General features: G+C 39.2%; 3 protein-coding genes across 6 annotated transcripts; all 3 read right to left on the bottom strand.

Moving 5' to 3' along the window:
* Positions 1–66: 66 nt before the first annotated feature.
* On the bottom strand, positions 67–2,795 carry LOC113673703 (uncharacterized). Of its 4 annotated transcripts, none has more exons than XM_089188929.1 (3): positions 2,470–2,795; positions 1,755–1,951; positions 67–541 (listed from the first exon to the last, which is right to left on the bottom strand). In XM_089188929.1, the coding sequence occupies exons 2-3, from the start codon at positions 1,890–1,892 to the stop codon at positions 209–211; spliced, it is 471 nt and encodes a 156-aa protein (XP_089045055.1). In that variant the 5' UTR covers positions 1,893–1,951; positions 2,470–2,795; the 3' UTR covers positions 67–208. The 4 variants fall into 4 exon arrangements, with proteins under 4 accessions (XP_089045055.1, XP_089045056.1, XP_027045927.2 ...); XM_089188930.1 differs by having other exon boundaries at positions 2,625–2,793; XM_027190126.2 differs by lacking the exon at positions 2,470–2,795 and adding an exon at positions 2,068–2,292.
* Positions 2,796–7,214: 4,419 nt separating this feature from the next.
* On the bottom strand, positions 7,215–7,843 carry LOC149036792 (uncharacterized). The gene has a single exon (XM_089188931.1). It carries the CDS (start codon positions 7,758–7,760, stop codon positions 7,431–7,433), a length of 330 nt encoding a protein of 109 aa, XP_089045057.1. The 5' UTR covers positions 7,761–7,843; the 3' UTR covers positions 7,215–7,430.
* Positions 7,844–9,429: 1,586 nt separating this feature from the next.
* On the bottom strand, positions 9,430–16,396 carry LOC113673719 (adenosine 3'-phospho 5'-phosphosulfate transporter 2). Its single transcript, XM_027190147.2, has 10 exons — positions 15,924–16,396; positions 14,642–14,760; positions 13,954–14,050; positions 13,216–13,273; positions 12,904–13,011; positions 12,570–12,667; positions 12,208–12,300; positions 11,623–11,734; positions 11,438–11,507; positions 9,430–11,169 (listed from the first exon to the last, which is right to left on the bottom strand). Exons 1-10 carry the CDS (start codon positions 16,185–16,187, stop codon positions 11,010–11,012), a joined length of 1,179 nt encoding a protein of 392 aa, XP_027045948.2. The 5' UTR covers positions 16,188–16,396; the 3' UTR covers positions 9,430–11,009.
* Positions 16,397–16,612: the final 216 nt, after the last annotated feature.

Raw genomic sequence — 16,612 nt, 5'->3', positions numbered from 1 at the left:
CCCTGATGGTGACTTTCGCTCAGGTTGATGAAGCGTCAGTGACTAATATCGACAGCAGTCAGAATACACGATTATGCCGAACTTTATTAAATCTCAACTCTGGAAATTAATCTTTACAAAAATTTACAAATATTTAAATCCGATTGCGCGAAAAAGCTATTCGTTAAACTATGTTCATAAGTCTTACTCCATCTTCTATAATTTTTTTTTATATCACAAAGTGCTCAAAGTTTTCGTTTGTGAAGTCGCTTTCGTCAAAAGACAATGAAGACATGGAATAAGTCAGAAGTGGCCTTCCCGAGTTATCTGACGCTGCCCTTTTTCGGAGACCCGGAGAGGCTTCGTTTCTGTAATACGTCTCCGAAGACTTTTCGGGAATCCGATAAAATGGACTGATTGGTGAACTCGGAGAGGTGTCGGGAAGACTGATCTTTCGATCGATTGGAGACACTGGAGGCGGGCAATTCCTGATTGAGTTGAGAACACCTCGGAGTTGTACAAACTGCTTCATAAGGTTCTGGTCTTGCTGCTTGAGAAATTTCTGTTGGATGAAAAATTAAGTTAGAGAAAAGTGGATGCTTGCTTTCTTGACAGTTGAAATTTGAACATGTGTATTCCTAGAAGTTACGAGAAATTTTTTATATCTTAGCTCAAACGAATGAGATGTTAGAGATAGAAGCGTTGATGGAGCTAAGATTCTCAGAGCAGAAATTAGAGAAAAATGCATATAAGTTGTTTCCCGTTGCCTACAAGCAGACGCTGCAGGACACGCGTTTCTCCACCCGCGGAAGGACTCGAGACGAGTCGAGAGAGTTCTACTCTTTGCAGCGCATAGCTTAAGGCTCGTACTTTCCGTCGGGCGAAGGCACACTCGTGCTGAAGCGGTTCCTGATCCTCTTCGCGGGCTGTGTTTTCTAGAACAGATACAAGACATATCTTTCTCCCCATGGGTTTTGTTAATTTGTCTAAATCATTTTTTTTTCTCAGTGGGCAATCACCCCGCCCGCAACAATTCAATCGTCACCGCCATCACAGTTTGTCAAGAATTTCAAGGAGCGTAGCATTTTTTAACGTTCAAGTACATAACACTTCCAAGCTACTATCCACTGAAATTGAAGATGGACAACAAGGTAACCCCTTACTTCAAATTCATCTATTTCCTCAATATCCTGCTGTGCGAAGATCTAATGTTTAGTTTTCAAAATCTTGGAAATACAAAAGCTTGTCTGATATTTTCAAGAGATTAGAGAAACGTTTCTGCTCCGCCCAAGTGACACGCGCAATCATAGACTTCGGTAACACAAACACCACAGGAATTTTTCGAGCAGAATCGATTGATGCAGGGTTTATTCCTAAACGCACGTGTTTCCATTGAAAGGTCATTTATTTGGGGCACGGTGGCGGGGAATAATTTAGGCTATTATTATTGTGGACAGATAACATCAGTGGAAAAATATTGTTCCTGTGAATGAAAACAATTACAGTCGGGAGGAAAGTTATCAAAGCTTAATTGCATGTATATGAATCATGGGTAGAAAAACATTTGCGCCTTAGTAACCAAGATGTCTTTTACGATATTACGTGTAAATCCCAATACCGAAGGGGCGTTAATCTCAAGTACAGCTAAATGAATTTAATATATTGAGAGACCTTAATTTATAATCTCCGCGATTAGCCATAATTTTTCTTTATAGCACGTATCCAGATTATCTTCGAGTATGACATTAGAATTAAATAACTTGTTAAGCGCTTACGATTTCTTTCACAATCCACTTGATTGCCGCGTCTAGGTCTGTTTTGCGTTCGTGAAACGTCTTCAACTTTCGCTGTTCTTCATTCAAACAAAATGCGGGTCTTTCCGACTCCATAATCTCATCAACGGAGCTGATCATAACGCTCGGCTGAGTTTCTGAGTCCTCCTCCTCGCTCGTACTCTCCGTAGATTGCTGTTCTATCATGAGGAAAGACATAATTTTGTACGTTTAGGATTAGAGGTAAGCCCTGGTGCAACATACACCGAGCTATGAAAATTCCTGTGTTGACTGGATCGCACTAAGTGATAATTACCGAAGCGGTAAGTCTGTCCTTTCTAATTCTTTGTGCAAATAAATGATGAGTTTGTCAAATGATGACCCCAGGGTTCTAATCAAAATGACATATCCAGTGTTGACTGAAGAAGTACTCTTGCCTATGAGTCAGCTTAGTGTTTCGACGTAATTGCTCTCTTGTTACAAGTTATGACGATTTTTATTATTGTGTCAAAACTTTTCTGCAAAGTAACCGGATTTAGCTGACGTTTATTCTGGGTACATTAATTCAAATTTGACGTAATTTAGGTACATCAGGCGTGACAGCGAGATCCGGCAATAGACACAAGCAATGTTTGTATTGACAAAAAACGGCATAGGGTATTTTACCCTATGCCACAAAAAACTACAATGATGTTTCAAATTGTGTTGTGTATCAAACCTTGTCCCTCCGACTGATCGCCGTAATCTGACCACAGCCAGTAAAAATAGATCGATAACTTTACGTTCCTCTATCTCCACGATTTGATCAATATGCAGCCACTCCTTACAATTCCAACATATCTTGAAATAAGCAGTTGATAAGAAAAAACGAACCTATCAGGCTATAAACACTATCTTTACGACCAAAATTTCATCGTAGATTTACAATCCAACGTATCACAGCTTCAAGAGAGAAATAATACAATAGTTTTTAGAGTTAATCGGCTAAGATTCTGTAGCGTTATTCAAGTCGTGTGCTTTGTCATAGCTACGTGGTCTATTCTTAGTCCCCCCCGGACCTCACATCGTTTTTTCGGAACAGTGTTAAGCACTGGTCGTAGTAGCCAGGGGGGGGGAAGGTCCTGAATACCCCCTGCCTTGCTGGTGAGAATAATTTTTAATAAAAAAACGAACAAACCTTGAAATTCAGGAGGCGAAAACACGCGTGAACCGAGGAATCAACACGCATGCATAGCAGAGGGATCCCATCACTAACAACTCATTTATTCTTATTCTTCAAAATCTTGCTAGGGGTAAAACACAGCGTTAATGTCGCGAAGACAGTCGAAAAGGTACCCTTGATAAATCCCAGTGCGACTCTCAACCCCCTTTTTTCAAAAAATCCTTGCTACTTCCCTGGACATCTCTTTAAAAAGCCCTACTTTGAATTGAGAGAGAAGTCGTTCTCGGATTTCATCCTGAACTTATTCTTCTTACAAGCAACTATTCAACTTGCCCTCCAGTTCTGAAAAGAAAGGACGTAACGCTGTCATCACCTTAATTACATACCCAGCCAAAAGACTGAAAGCACGCAGAAAACATAACAAGCAATTAAGAAAAAAAATACTTTGTAATCATTTCACCGGATGACCACCCAGACTTGGAAATACAAGAATGAGGGACTTGCCTCCCACACGTGGCCGCAAAGGTTTCGTACACAAAGTGACCTTGTTGAGCTGGAGCTTAGGCCGCTTGTGGTTAAGAAAGGAAATCGTTGTTGATACATGAGAAATACAACCTACCGACATATCGCCCTTGAGTCAAATGTAAAGGTCATGGGAAAAATGGAAATGATCACAAATTTAGTAAGCTTTTGATAGTCAAACAAATACTCCTTGTCAGTACCGTGGGGAATATAGAAAGAACAGTATGGATAATGAAGGGCATGGGCAGACAAACGTGTGGGTTTCAAGTTTTACGTCTGTGTAGAGGAAGGGAACTAACCCTTCCTAAACAGCCAAGAAATCACTTGAGTCAGCATACAGAAGCAAAATTTAAATTGACTTCAGCCACTGGAAAATTTTTTTTAGGGCGGAATTTGAGGATCAAATGTTACGTATAAAGCATATCCCGCAATCACTTGAAACGCTGCAAATTACAGCAAATGTAAGAAATCAATTACCGTGTCTGATTGTTGACGTCAATCTCATAAGGTTGTGAGCTCGCGAATCTTCTACAGAAGAAATGCGGCTCAAAGGAAAACAAAATGAAATCGTTTATTCCCATTATTCGTCGTGTAAAGTTATGTCTCAAACGGGCCTTTGTTATCTGTATTCAGCGACTTCGCTCGAACAGACGGTTAGCGCACGATTCGGCTAGTCAACTTATCAAGACAGTGTATAGTTTATCTGATTAACTTCACTTGATTCAACGACCAAACCCCCTCCCCCCCCATCCCCCATTCTCCCCCTCTCCCACCTCAATCTCCAATGAAGCAAAAGGAAGTTACGCGGGAAAGTGAGGTCGGAAAACAAAATGGAGATTAGGCTTTACATGGTCAGTTTTAGCCGCCTTGTTTATTGTATAATGGCTGTCGTTTAAAGAAAATAAAACTTTCATTTGCATTACAATTGGCCTTACCATGAAAAGGCCATTGTCTGAAACAGGTCTTTGTTGTCTGCCTTCAAAGGGCTGATGCTCGAAACTTCGACTACGCAAAATTCGCCAGGGCGATCAGTGTCTCCCTCGATCAAGCTCGAGTAAAGAGTATGCTAAGTAAGTCTTCTAGAGAATCAGTGCCCCCCCTCTCCCATAAGGAGAAACTAGAGTGGCGAGTGGGGACTGAAAGCAAGATGAATATTAGGTCCCTGCAGGAGCCCATTATCCCTGACGTGAAGGTAAACATTACACATAAGTGAAGATTACTTTAAATTAGTGGTATCCTGCTGTGAAGAAACGCTCTTGCTGAAGTAATAATAACATATTATCGGAACATTGAAGATAGGAGATTTTTAGCATGATCGTGGAGTAAAAGTAGATTAAAAATAACGGTAAAAAATTCTTCTAACGAGCCCCTCATCGAACCCCACACCTTCAGACTCACGCCGGATGCTCCACCACAGAGTTACAGCTACATTGCTACGATCAACAACGTCAAGAGACGAAATTGTGTGGGTAAATAGAAAAGGAGAAATGGTAAATGCTGGTATATCTGAACCTGCTCTAACATCGTAAGTGACCTCATTCATCTCGCAGAAGCCCCAGCAAGAACAGGTCTCAAAACGAACATAGATGGCTGGGCACCTCCCATTTTCGAGGCTCTTTGAGAGCCTGGGTCCTTCCAGTTATCGAAGGTAAAAACCGTTTATTATTTACCACCCAAGGGGGGAGGGGGGGTTTGAATGATTTTGGCTATGTCGCAATGAAAACTACCTTATCCCACCATAAGGCTCTCTAATATTCTTGTGATCTCACTCATTGGCATGCCCCTTTTATACCCTGTCGGCGACCAGGCCTTTTCCGATTGTGCTCGGCAACTTTCGAGCAACTTTTGGCGTTTGGAGCAACTTTTAGCAGTTCTAGGAACCTCGAGTAATTTTACATTTTTGAACAATTTTTGAGGAAAATGTAGATTTAGAGCATATATCAAGCTCGAAAGACTACTTAATGATACATTAACATACTTCAATAGGCCATTTTATAGTTGTGTACTTACAGTTGCCAAGCCTTTGATTTGGAGTGAGGCTGAAGTTGACCATGTTGTGATACATATGAGACCAGTATTTAGTTAGCATGATAACAAAGTCATTTATATTTGAAAAGCAGCAAGGTTTGTATCATAACAAAGTCACCCTTAGCCTCACTCCTGTTCGAAGGCTTGGCAACCAAGCACGCAACTGTCAAATGAACTATTTATGTAAATTTCTTGCATGTTTATCAACCTTTTGAACACAAATGAACCATGTGTTTTGTTCCGTTAGACCTAAGTGTATCCCTAAATTTCGCCCATATTTGCACATCAGTCTTAAACGTTTCAAGCTATTTTTATAGACCGATGAGAGAAATTATAAGAGGAAAGAAAAATAAAGCTTTAATTAACATTTCTTTAAATACATCCAAAAAATTAGTCAGCAATTTGTGAAATTTAGATGGCGACTTTTTGGATTTTTCGCAATTTTTTATAGCCTACTTGTAGCCGTACCCTCCCCCTGCCAAGATGAAACGGAGGCGAGGTTCTGTTTCACCTTGAAGGGAGGGGAGGGTACGGCTACTCATTGGCTAAATCTTTTAGCGCGACTTTGCCATTCCAGCAAGCATCTTTTCGGCATTTTACGAGCACAATCGGGAGACTTCTACTGGCGACGATTGATCCTCGGTTCCCCGCTGAAAACTATGTGATTCTCAAAATCCTCTAAGCCCCTCTCACTTCCTCAGGCAATAAACAAATAATGCCCCCCCCCCCCCCCCACTATTCCTAACTGTCATTTATGGCTGAAAGATGAAGTAAAATACCAAGAAATCTGAGTGAATTGTTTCGACCCTTGTTACTTTCGCAACCATCGGCCTATTCTTCTTACCGATTTATGGGGGGTCGTCGATTTTCCGAACGCTCTATCATCGACACAAACAAATTTACTCAATTTTTTTTTCTCTCACAAATGGGCATATCGAAAAATAAAAAGGAGAAATACGTATATGTTCCATTGTTATTGCTGAAAAGAAATAAACTGCTTGTGTCACAAGTGTCGCCACGTGTGCGCTCTTACTTTACATTGGATTAGTTGAAAGTGTCACGCCATCATAGAGCAAATATCTCCGTTTTCTACCGTTTTCGCGCGACAAAGAAGAGATATCATTTAGTTGAGAGTGAACTCAATACAAGACCCCTTCTTACCAGGGCTTTTTTCCCCAGCAGGACGGCGAACAGCAATTTGATGTCACTGAAAGCCCACACAGACCCACTTTTAGCATTCTAACCTCAGCAGGCGAGTATAGTTACCACCTTTTACAAAGATATATCAGTTTTCAATACAGCGGTGTGATTATCCATTCATCAATCAAAACTCGGTATCAGTTATCAAGCGTGGTTTCACAAGGGTAGCTTAAAAAGGAAATGTATAAATTGTCGTCACAAAGCTATTGACGCAGCTACTCCCTGTCACGCGTATGAACACGGAAAAAATACAAGTACCTATGGACAAATAGATGTTACTTTAAAACATTTTTATTGCCACGAAGACAGGTATCAACACCAAAAACCTACAAAAAAAAAAGAAAAACTGTAACGGCTCGTAATAACAGCGAATCATTTGAAAAATGCCTAAAATCGTGACATTATCAGATACAAACTCACTCGAGCTCATTAACGTTTAACGTTTCATTAAACACATGAGAGGTGAAACCCTATTAGTATACATAAGGAATACATGGCTCGCTCTTTAACAGAATATAACGCTTTGTTTGGCGATGCTTTTGGGATTTCAAGCACTTAAGAATCATTATCGTCAGTAAAACTACCAAAAATAACAAGAGTTATAGGCGTTACGAAGAGATGTGTTACAATGCTTAGATATCTTACGCCAATGGAGTCACTACTTGGACTGTATCTTGATCTTGAAGCCTTTAAAAACAAATTCAGTTACTGAGATAGTTGGTTGAGAATACCTTTATGGGCAACATTTTTTTTACGCCGCACATCGATCAAGACCGAGCGATGGACATGGCTCCAGGACTGCCTTTTACCTCTTGGGCTGATTGCACCAGCATGCAAAGAGGACAACAGCAAGTCGCCAGAATATCATTCAGGAACGTGCCATCGATGCCTTTCTGTTCCCGGATCTTAGAACGGATCTGCGCCATGAAGAAGATGTTTGCCAGCGGAACAAAAGTGGCCAGTCCACAGAGCAGGCAACTGTCTCCGACCGCCTCGGCGTTCTTGCCAGCCGTGTAGCAATGACAGAAGTGGGTAACGAGACACGTGCCACAATCATCAAAACAACCGAACAATCCGTGAGACCACTGTCTTGCCATGGCGAATCCAACTAAATCAAGTTCAGCGAAAAAAGATCGTTAAGATACAGGAGTTGAACAGATGAATAAACAGAGCTGTGATCAGCTTGCCACGCCGTAAATTGGAGACAGCGCCTATCGCACCGGAAGTCATACCTGCTTTCTCAGAATGGCAGCACCAGCCTATTGATTGGCATATGCCACAATGAAAGCCAATCGCTGTTTCGACGACGTCATAGTAAAGTTTGCCACGGATTCTTGTAACAGGGGAGATTATATAGTTAAGGCGGTGAAAATTATTTATTCAGCTTTAAACGGAAGCCAAATTAGCATAGAATATAAGGAAAAAAAAATACTCGGCAGGGTGCTTAGCAAATGTAATGTTTAAACAGCTTACAGGGTTCTTAATCAAATTTATCGTTCGAGCGAATTTGTTTGCAATCGTTTAAATTAAAAAAGGAGATTTTTAGGTGTGAAAGTAATAATTTGAAAAGAGCAGAGTCGTCATAACCGACCGTTGAAAGAACACAAGTTTTGCGCTTTGCATCTTAAGATCGTGACCTGTTTCGATTAGTATCCCTAAAGGTGTGGGAGGGGAGACTCTCTCACAAACTGACGAGATCATTTAACATCAGGAGAAAAATTTGGTTGTATATTCGCTCTGAACTGTCTTTACGGTGATATCCTAAAACCGTAAACATTTTTTCTTTTTCAAAAAAGAAACAAAGGTGAGAAATAGCTTAACGGTGATGTTTCTACCTCCCTCCCACCCCTCCCCCCCCGATCGATCCACCCCAGTCATCATGATGATCGATCCTCGAAGCGAGCAGAGTTGATTAACCACAAACAATACCCCTCGATTTATCATGATTTAGAAAATATCCGTGTGCGTCTTTGAAAGGTCACTCAAGGTAGGCTACCCGCGACGAAAACCCTAAGACTTGACGCGATCTTAAATAAAGTTGTCAGAATTTAATATGACGGGAACTTTTGGGAATTCCAAACTGAGAGATAAGTTAAAATGCAGAAAAGCATCTCAGGCTTGTATTGCACCCGAAGGAAATCGTCTGAATAACAATTAGCTTGTTTTATTCTGTCCGGAAGCACTACTGAACCCTGCTCTCAGTTGAGAAGGCGTCGTTCTGTTTCGTTCATGTAAAGCTTGTTGCTTTGTTTCGGCAACCTTAAAAATATCGCCGAGTTTAAGTGCGACTTTCATGTCAGGCTTTTTTTTCGGACAGGCCGTTTGATAATTTATTAGCGTCTTTTGTTCTTTCGAAACAGGAAGATCTGAGATCCTTTCAAGAACAGGAAGAAGCCACTTAACGTTTGTCAAATTCAAGCGATTGGTATAAGTTTTAGCTCGGTCTACGTGCTCTCTGCAACAGTAGGCGTTCAAGGCAGGTGACAGATGTTTCCGTTTCGGAGTTTCAAATGGTCACTCTCATATGAAGGGACCCCGTTGCACAAAAGAGAGAATATATCTCGTGAGCCTGCTTCTTTTGGAGTTCAGCACACAGGGGCGTTTTACTCCAATTAGGCAGAGATATTGCATGCAACTATCACACGCACCTTACAAATAAGAACAATTTAAAGTTGAAGCAATATTTCCGCTTGACGTTTCGTCGTTACTTTTTCAGCGACGGGTGTAAATTAATTTACTAGCACAATGATAAATCTCTTCAGCAACTTTTCTGAACGTATTTATAATATTATTCTCTCATTTCAAATTAAATTTCCGCCTTTATTTTTTCATACAGCAAAGGACACAACGGGGGTAAAACCACCCTAAAAAAAACACATAAAACTCATTACTTCCCACGATACAACCGATCATAAATGCTTTCCACCAAAGAAAGCAGAGACGGAGAAGGAAAATCATTAGTACCATGAAAGTATTACGCAGGGACAAAGAATATCGTTCATATATCAAAGTACTTAAATCTTTCAACCAAATATTTCCCTATAATGAAAAAATAGTCGCACCTCTTAGTTTACCATTTTGAGCGAAAATACCGTAAAGTACCCTCCCCATGAAATAATCTATAAATATCATATAAAACAAATTTGCTGAAATCGGACATTACTGACGATGAGAACGAAGAGATTAAGGCCTCTCTCTCGAAATTTTTAATTTTTTTTTTTGAGGAAATAGCTTTTCGTGACAAGCTCAAAAGGTCAACTTCATGAACAAATCCAAAAAATGTAATAAATAAAGATTGATCACATCACAGCCCTCTTTTCAAAACCATAATTTACGATGTTTCAAATGATTAGTTTTTCCCAATTTTCATGTAAAGATTTCAAGTCGCTGTCAGTATCTGAGCAACAACGTACCTACACCCCAACCCCCCCCCTCTCCTCCCCCCCAACAACAGTAAACTGACAACTGGTTAGAATTGAAGTTGGGTTAGGGAAGGGGTAGGTGCACAATTGCTCAGATGAGATAAGTGATCCAATATTTGTGTAGCTTTAATATTTAAAACTAATTTTCAAGAAAACACCTCTCTAAAAGCGTAAATTGTACATCCTTCCCCTAAGCTAGAAGTGAACTCGTTGTCTGTCTATCATCGTATGAACCCAAAAGCACCGATGATAGGCAAATTGACAACTGACGTTTGAACGAGAAAAGATTGGGTCGCGAAACAGCCTCTCTAGCCGATCTGGCCCAGCTTGTTTTAAGGCTGGATAAAACCATTCAGCGGTTAAGCGTTTACAAAACAAAGCATGCTATCCGCTGGATGGTACTTTAACCAGTAGATAGCGTTATATCCACCGTTTGAACAACTAAGGCCTGGTGTCCAATCTTTCCTCGACTTAGTCTCTCGCTCCATTCATCAAGAGAAAAGCAGATTCCTAGCAGTCTACAGGCGAGGAAATGGAAAAGCTTTGACTGTCAGAAGCAGAGCAAAATATGCAGAGCACTCTGTGGAGAGATATCGAGACTTTCGAAAACTCTCTGCATCAGCGAGATATTTGCTTTAATAGAGACAACCCCTTTTGAGACAAGTTCATAGTTTACGCATCTTGAAATATTTGCCCTGAAATTTTCAAGTTCATAATCTTCAATCCGTCTAAATCTTCTCCATCCTAAACAATCCTTATTCCCCCGTTTTTTATTCTTGCCTCTTCTGTACTTTTCTATCTCACCAAACTAATATTTCGTAATATCTTTCCAGTTTCAGGAAATTTTTCCACACCGCAAAAAGACATCTCAATATCCTGGCATAACTCCCTTGCGCCATGATAAATAGAACTTCTCATCTCATATCAAACGTTTTCCATAAAAGGAGTTCCCTTTTGTCTTCGTAAGAACAACTTTAAATACTGCGATCCATTTTGAGCAAGCCATGCGTTGATTCGTGTTTCATTTTTACTATAAACATTCAGAAAAATCCCAAGAAGAACTATGAAACCAGACCAAACGTAGCTGCAAAGACAGACAAGGTAACTACCGTTAGAGGAATTACAACGACCAATCACAATAAGAGGAAAAAAAGCAACGAATAAGGATTAAAAGTCAGTACACGTGACCGTCGAAAAGCGCGGGAAAACGCGTCTGATCCGTGTCAAGCGATAGAATCGCATGTGACAAGGTGCGTTTGGCTTGACACACGAAGTTATTCATGAAAAATTGAAAAACCGTGTTTGTCAAGAAATCATAGAGCTCAGTTAAGGTTTCCTGCCAGCACACTTACTGAATCGTGAATGGTTTTGCGAAGAATATGAAAGATAATACCATCGTCACAGCTTTCCGGCCAGTCGTCACTGAAAAAGAACGAATTACTTTGTAAGGATTTATCTCGCAAGAGAATTAATTCGGTATTAAATATCCTTAGGTTGTTTTAAAAGATGAATAGCAAGCTCTTCATTTGATGTTTACCTGTAACAGCGAGAAGAGCACCGAACGCTTTTATAAGAGTTAAGACAAATGTTATTCCTAGATATCCAGAGATTGAGAAGAGGAATGATAATCCGTAGGCTTGGAACGGATTCTACAAAATAAATAAATAAATAAAAATATAAAACTCAACAATTGAGTTTTCGTCATTCAACTACCGATACACAACCCTGAAAAATCTTTTTTTTTTGGTTAATCATTTTGCAAATCGTGCACTACCACACGCACCATCGAACCAATCAAAATGTAGCGTACAGAACAGGCATCAAATTTTTTTGCGTTTGACAGTTGAGAGGATGAACACGCGAGGCGAGAAATGCACGAGATGAGGAGCGCGAAAACGAAATGCGTTTTTTTTTTTCGCGTTTCTCATCTCGTGCGTGTCTCGTTTCTCGCGTTTGCCTCCGTCCCTCTGAAAAACGCAGAAAGAGGACGAACGTCCTCCTAACTGAACATGTAGGCCCACCACATCTCCAGATTTTCCATAAAATACAGAGTCTAAAATCAGTAATTGAATATGTGAGACCAAAAGCCACGTTAACAATTCATTACTTACTTTCCTCTCACCTGTGCACAAAATTTGAATGCTGGTCCAAGCCCGCCAGAAAATATCAAACCAACGAAAATATAAACAAATCCAATACTGTAAGAATACAATACCTAAAATAAAAACAAACGAACCGAGCACTTAAGGGTGAAGTCCTAAGTATGGAGATTGATCACCACAACCAACTCACACTTAGCTTTATGAACCTTACCCCTTCACTTCCCAGAAGTGATTACCACGTAACTTCTCCCTATAATATCCATATATTATCTACCAAAAGGTAACGAGAATACACAAACTTATCAGGTAGAAATTGTAATCTTCATCAAACAACCAAATTATCTTGAAAAATGGGTCTTTGCAAATAAATGTGTACACTTACCACTTCTGTGTTTGAGCTCTTGTGTGCCTTCATGGCCTTCTCTTGTACATTTCCAATAACAGCGTCAGCACACAGGGCCATTGAGATCAAAACTACCCCTAAGAAAAATAAACTGTTCAAAGCAGACATCCTCTTTATTTCACTATGTATAACCCAGATCACGAATTGCCTTATAGATAAAGATTGTTAGAAAATAATAATAATAATAATAATAATAATAATAATAATAATAATTATTATTATTATTATTATTATTATTATTTATTTTTGGTTGATGACATGGGAAGTGGTGCCCAATCTTCTGAGCAAATGAGATATGGAAGCTACAGCTTACCAGTATGGTTGAACTCCGGTTGGACAGTGCTGTCTGCTAAGGTGAAGAGTATTAAGCCAATGCTCATACTCAGGCAAGCCAGAAAATCAAGGAGTCTGTAGGATTTTCCTACAGACAAAGAAAAAGGACAACTTTCCAAGAAGTCTTCTTCGAATTAAAGCATTGCAATTCATTCTGAAATGGAGCCTAATTACATCATAACTACTGAAAATATTTTTCAGAAAAGTCTTTGTAAAATGATGGTTAAAGCAACTGTCTTATAGTTATATCTCAATTCCAGGCAACATTTTATCAATCACAATTCATTATTACCTTGTATAATAATGCCTCCAACCATCACTGGAATTAACTTACAACATTTAAAAATGACCTGAAATCAATGAAAATTATCAGGGGCAAATTTAGAAAACTTTGAGTCAATAGTTTCTCAATTTAATAAATTAGAGTTACTTAATCTAGCCCTTTACACCCTAACATCAGTATGCATATTCTCCATACTGTTCTCTAGAAATTTCCTAAGCTTCTGACAAGGAGAATTTGTTTTAATCAACAATTAAGAGCTTCCTTAGTTGGTGATCATTTCCTTTATTCTTGTAACCTTAATGTGTGATTTGGTGGTGTTATTGTAAGGAGAAATCAGATGCTTATCACCCTTAGAGGACAAAGGGTTACTCTGCACTGTTTCAATAATTCCTGAAATTAGTGGTTTCATCACAGAGAAATTGGAAATTATCTTGCTTAATGATTCTCAATTTGAAGTGAATTATGTTAACCTTTAACTCCCAAGATCCGATTATTAATTCTCCTCACTACCTTCCACACATTTCCTTGTAAATTGGTTATGAGAATTTGGTATTTGATCAAGATAATATCCTGTGCCTGATAAGTTTGAGTATTCTCAATGCTTGTTTGCTGTATAATGTAAGGATACTCTGGGGAGAAGTGACAGGTTGATCACTTCTGGGAGTTAAAGGGTTAAGGAGTTAATAAAATATAGCGATAATGAAACTTAAATTATTTTTATTTTAAAATTCATTATGATTCCTGTACCTGTGTAGGATAATTTAAATAGCTAAGAGATGTATTAGAGAGTCCCATTGTGGCCACAGTCAAGAATGCTAAAAGTGAATATGTCTTCAGAGGAATTCTGCCAACAAGAAGAGGACAAGGATAAATATTATGGATCAATATCAGTATCTGGGTAACTGCCCACCTACCCCTCCCCTAACTCAACAACAGTCAATTGATAATAAGTTAGGGTTAATTTTGGGTTAGGGGAGGGGTAGATGGGCAGTTGCCCAGATACTGATATTGATCCAATATTATCGTACATTTAAGACTCACTATGAAAAATTTGTTGGTTGAGAGCATTCAATCAAATATACAAATTTAGCATCAGAAGTTGAACTGATATGTGGAATAAGTCAAGTTCAAAGGCTGCCCAGTTTCCAAGCCCTTTGACCATGTAGAGTCCTCAACCTTTCACAAACTCAGAAAGAGGTGTTGTTTTTAAAAAAATGTATAATAAAACAAGTTTTGAATTTGGTTTTTTTGCACAATATCAGGAATTATCAAACCTTGTGTCCGAGTTGTCTAACCCAGCCTTTGCTTCAACAGATAACCTTGGACCTCAGTTTTGCTAATTCATGAAATCAAGCAAAACTGAATTCAATAACTGCTAAATGTTCAGATACCTTCATTTAGTCAAGGCTAAAGGGTAATAACTCCTTATACTTACTTTCTTGTTTTGTCTTTTTTAAAGCTGGTTTCAAATATTCCAAATATTGAATACCAAGCAAACTGGACAAGAGTGAGATACCAACCAAATGGTTTCATTCCTGTTCTAAAGATCCATTCCTGTTTAAGAAATAAGAAAACAGTTGGTCTCTAAATTCTAAAGGATCAGAACTCAAGACTGTCAATAAGTTTCAAAATTGAAGGAAAGTAGTGGAAGGTCAGTTTGCTGTGGACACCATGCTGTTTGTAACATTACAAACAACATGGTATTATACTGATATGTCTCAACCATTCCACAAAGTGTGCATGAACCTTCCAACAATTCTGAAAATGTAGTCAATTCACACATCTAAACCTGTTACTAATCAACTATGCATTCCATTCTTTTAATCTTTTAAATAGTGCTGCTGTGCAAATTTCCTAGATGGTATTTCAATAATTATTGTTTTCATCCTCATTATCTATTTCACTTCATTATATACTGTATAATGAGGTGAAATATGGCAGACTAACTGGTAGTTTTTACCATGACCATGTCCCAGTCTGGGGGGGGGGAGGGGGGGGAGGGGGGGAGGGAGAGGGAGGGAACTATGCTCTCATACACAAAATGTGGTCATTTATCTCCTGATGAGAGCACAGTGGCTCACCTTCATGGTTTTGTGATAAATAAATATTTTTAGAAGTTATAAGGGGCTTATTAGAGAATGAGGCATTTTAGTGAGGGAGAGGGGGGGGGGGAATTGTAAAAAAAGGAAAAGAGGGGTGACAAAGAGGTGACTTGGTAGCAAGAGGCAAGACGTATCACAAAGTCATAGTTGGTGGGGGGGGGGGGGGACTCACTCATTTCCAAATTAGAACTAGATAATATCAAAAGAATAAAAGAGATGGCAAGTTTTGAGCTCGGTAAGAAAATAGAGAAAGATGTTTTTTCGTCTTGTCACGAGCGTAAGAGAGAGAAAATATTCTGAGTCCCCATGAGGAATCGAACCTCAGACCTTCGGATTCCGCGTTTCGATGCTGTAACACTTTGTCCCACGCTCGTGATAAGTAGAAAAAAAATCATCTCTCTCTACATAAGTTTAGCACCTAATGTCATTCCTCGGGAAGATTTCACTAAAACCCTATCGTGTTTTAAACAAAGCATTCGTCCCAGAGGTGAACTATTGTTTACTGCTCTGTTTTCTTCATTAAAAAATAAATAAATAAATAAATAAATAAAAATAAAAAAAACTGTATGCATAATAAAATATGGGGTTATACAGACATATTGTCTCATTACTTACCTGAACATATCCATATATCAGATAAAATACGAAAACTCCACCACAACAAACAAAGAACTGGGCTGACTTCGGAAGTGAATCTAGAGCGATTCCCAGGACAACAAGCTCTTTGCGGCCGTCTGAATTTCCTCCGCTCCCACCATTAGAAATCGATATTATGGAGTGATTGAGCTTCAACTTCTGAGAGTCAGCCATCAGACTTCTCAAGGTTGGATTATTTCTCGCAAATTTCAACGTCTTAGGACGAAAGTCGTTTCTCGACATCTAGTTTAGCTCAGTGTAAAGATCACCGGTAACATCTTTCTGTGCTTAGTACCGATGACAAATTAATTGAAATATATTCTACTGACATTAATCGTAGAAAATCAGACGTTCACGTGTCATTTTTATATTAATGCAAGCCTATAGAAATAAAAAGTTTCTCTCCCCGTTGATACATCCGCCATATTGAAAAACCGCAAATTCCTGGGAACAACTTACAACAATTTCGAACCCAGGGCTTCACGCTCAGCAAACTTTGAGAGATGATAAAGAGTGAAAAGTTAGGGTGATTTAGTTCACTTTCTTTCAATGACGTAAATCTGCATCTATCCCATATCACCTCGTGATCTCCATAGTGCATAGATGGTCAACTGAGCTATGAATAGATTGCACTGTGCGCGCAGAATCTATTTTTCCCTTACCTCCTC

The sequence above is a fragment of the Pocillopora damicornis genome, chromosome 12 (assembly GCF_964200805.1).
Source record: "Pocillopora damicornis chromosome 12, jaPocDami1.2, whole genome shotgun sequence".
In the NCBI taxonomy this organism is placed as follows: Eukaryota; Metazoa; Cnidaria; class Anthozoa; order Scleractinia; family Pocilloporidae; genus Pocillopora; species Pocillopora damicornis.
This window is presented reverse-complemented; position numbering and strand designations above follow the sequence as displayed.

What these genes read in the sequence shown, in the direction of transcription:
- LOC113673703 (XM_027190125.2), bottom strand. Translation starts at nt 1,970, where the DNA reads ATGTCTTTCCTCATGATAGAACAGCAATCTACGGAGAGTACGAGCGAG. An exon ending in AGTGGATTGTGAAAGAAATC is followed by an intron (nt 542 to 1,754) that starts GTAAGCGCTTAA and finishes TTCATCCAACAG; the next exon opens with AAATTTCTCAAGCAGCAAGA.
- LOC149036792 (XM_089188931.1), bottom strand. Translation starts at nt 7,760, where the DNA reads ATGGCAAGACAGTGGTCTCACGGATTGTTCGGTTGTTTTGATGATTGT.
- LOC113673719 (XM_027190147.2), bottom strand. Translation starts at nt 16,187, where the DNA reads ATGTCGAGAAACGACTTTCGTCCTAAGACGTTGAAATTTGCGAGAAAT. An exon ending in ATTTAAATTATCCTACACAG is followed by an intron (nt 13,274 to 13,953) that starts GTACAGGAATCA and finishes CATTGATTTCAG; the next exon opens with GTCATTTTTAAATGTTGTAA. An exon ending in ACCGGAGTTCAACCATACTG is followed by an intron (nt 12,668 to 12,903) that starts GTAAGCTGTAGC and finishes TATTTTTCTTAG; the next exon opens with GGGTAGTTTTGATCTCAATG.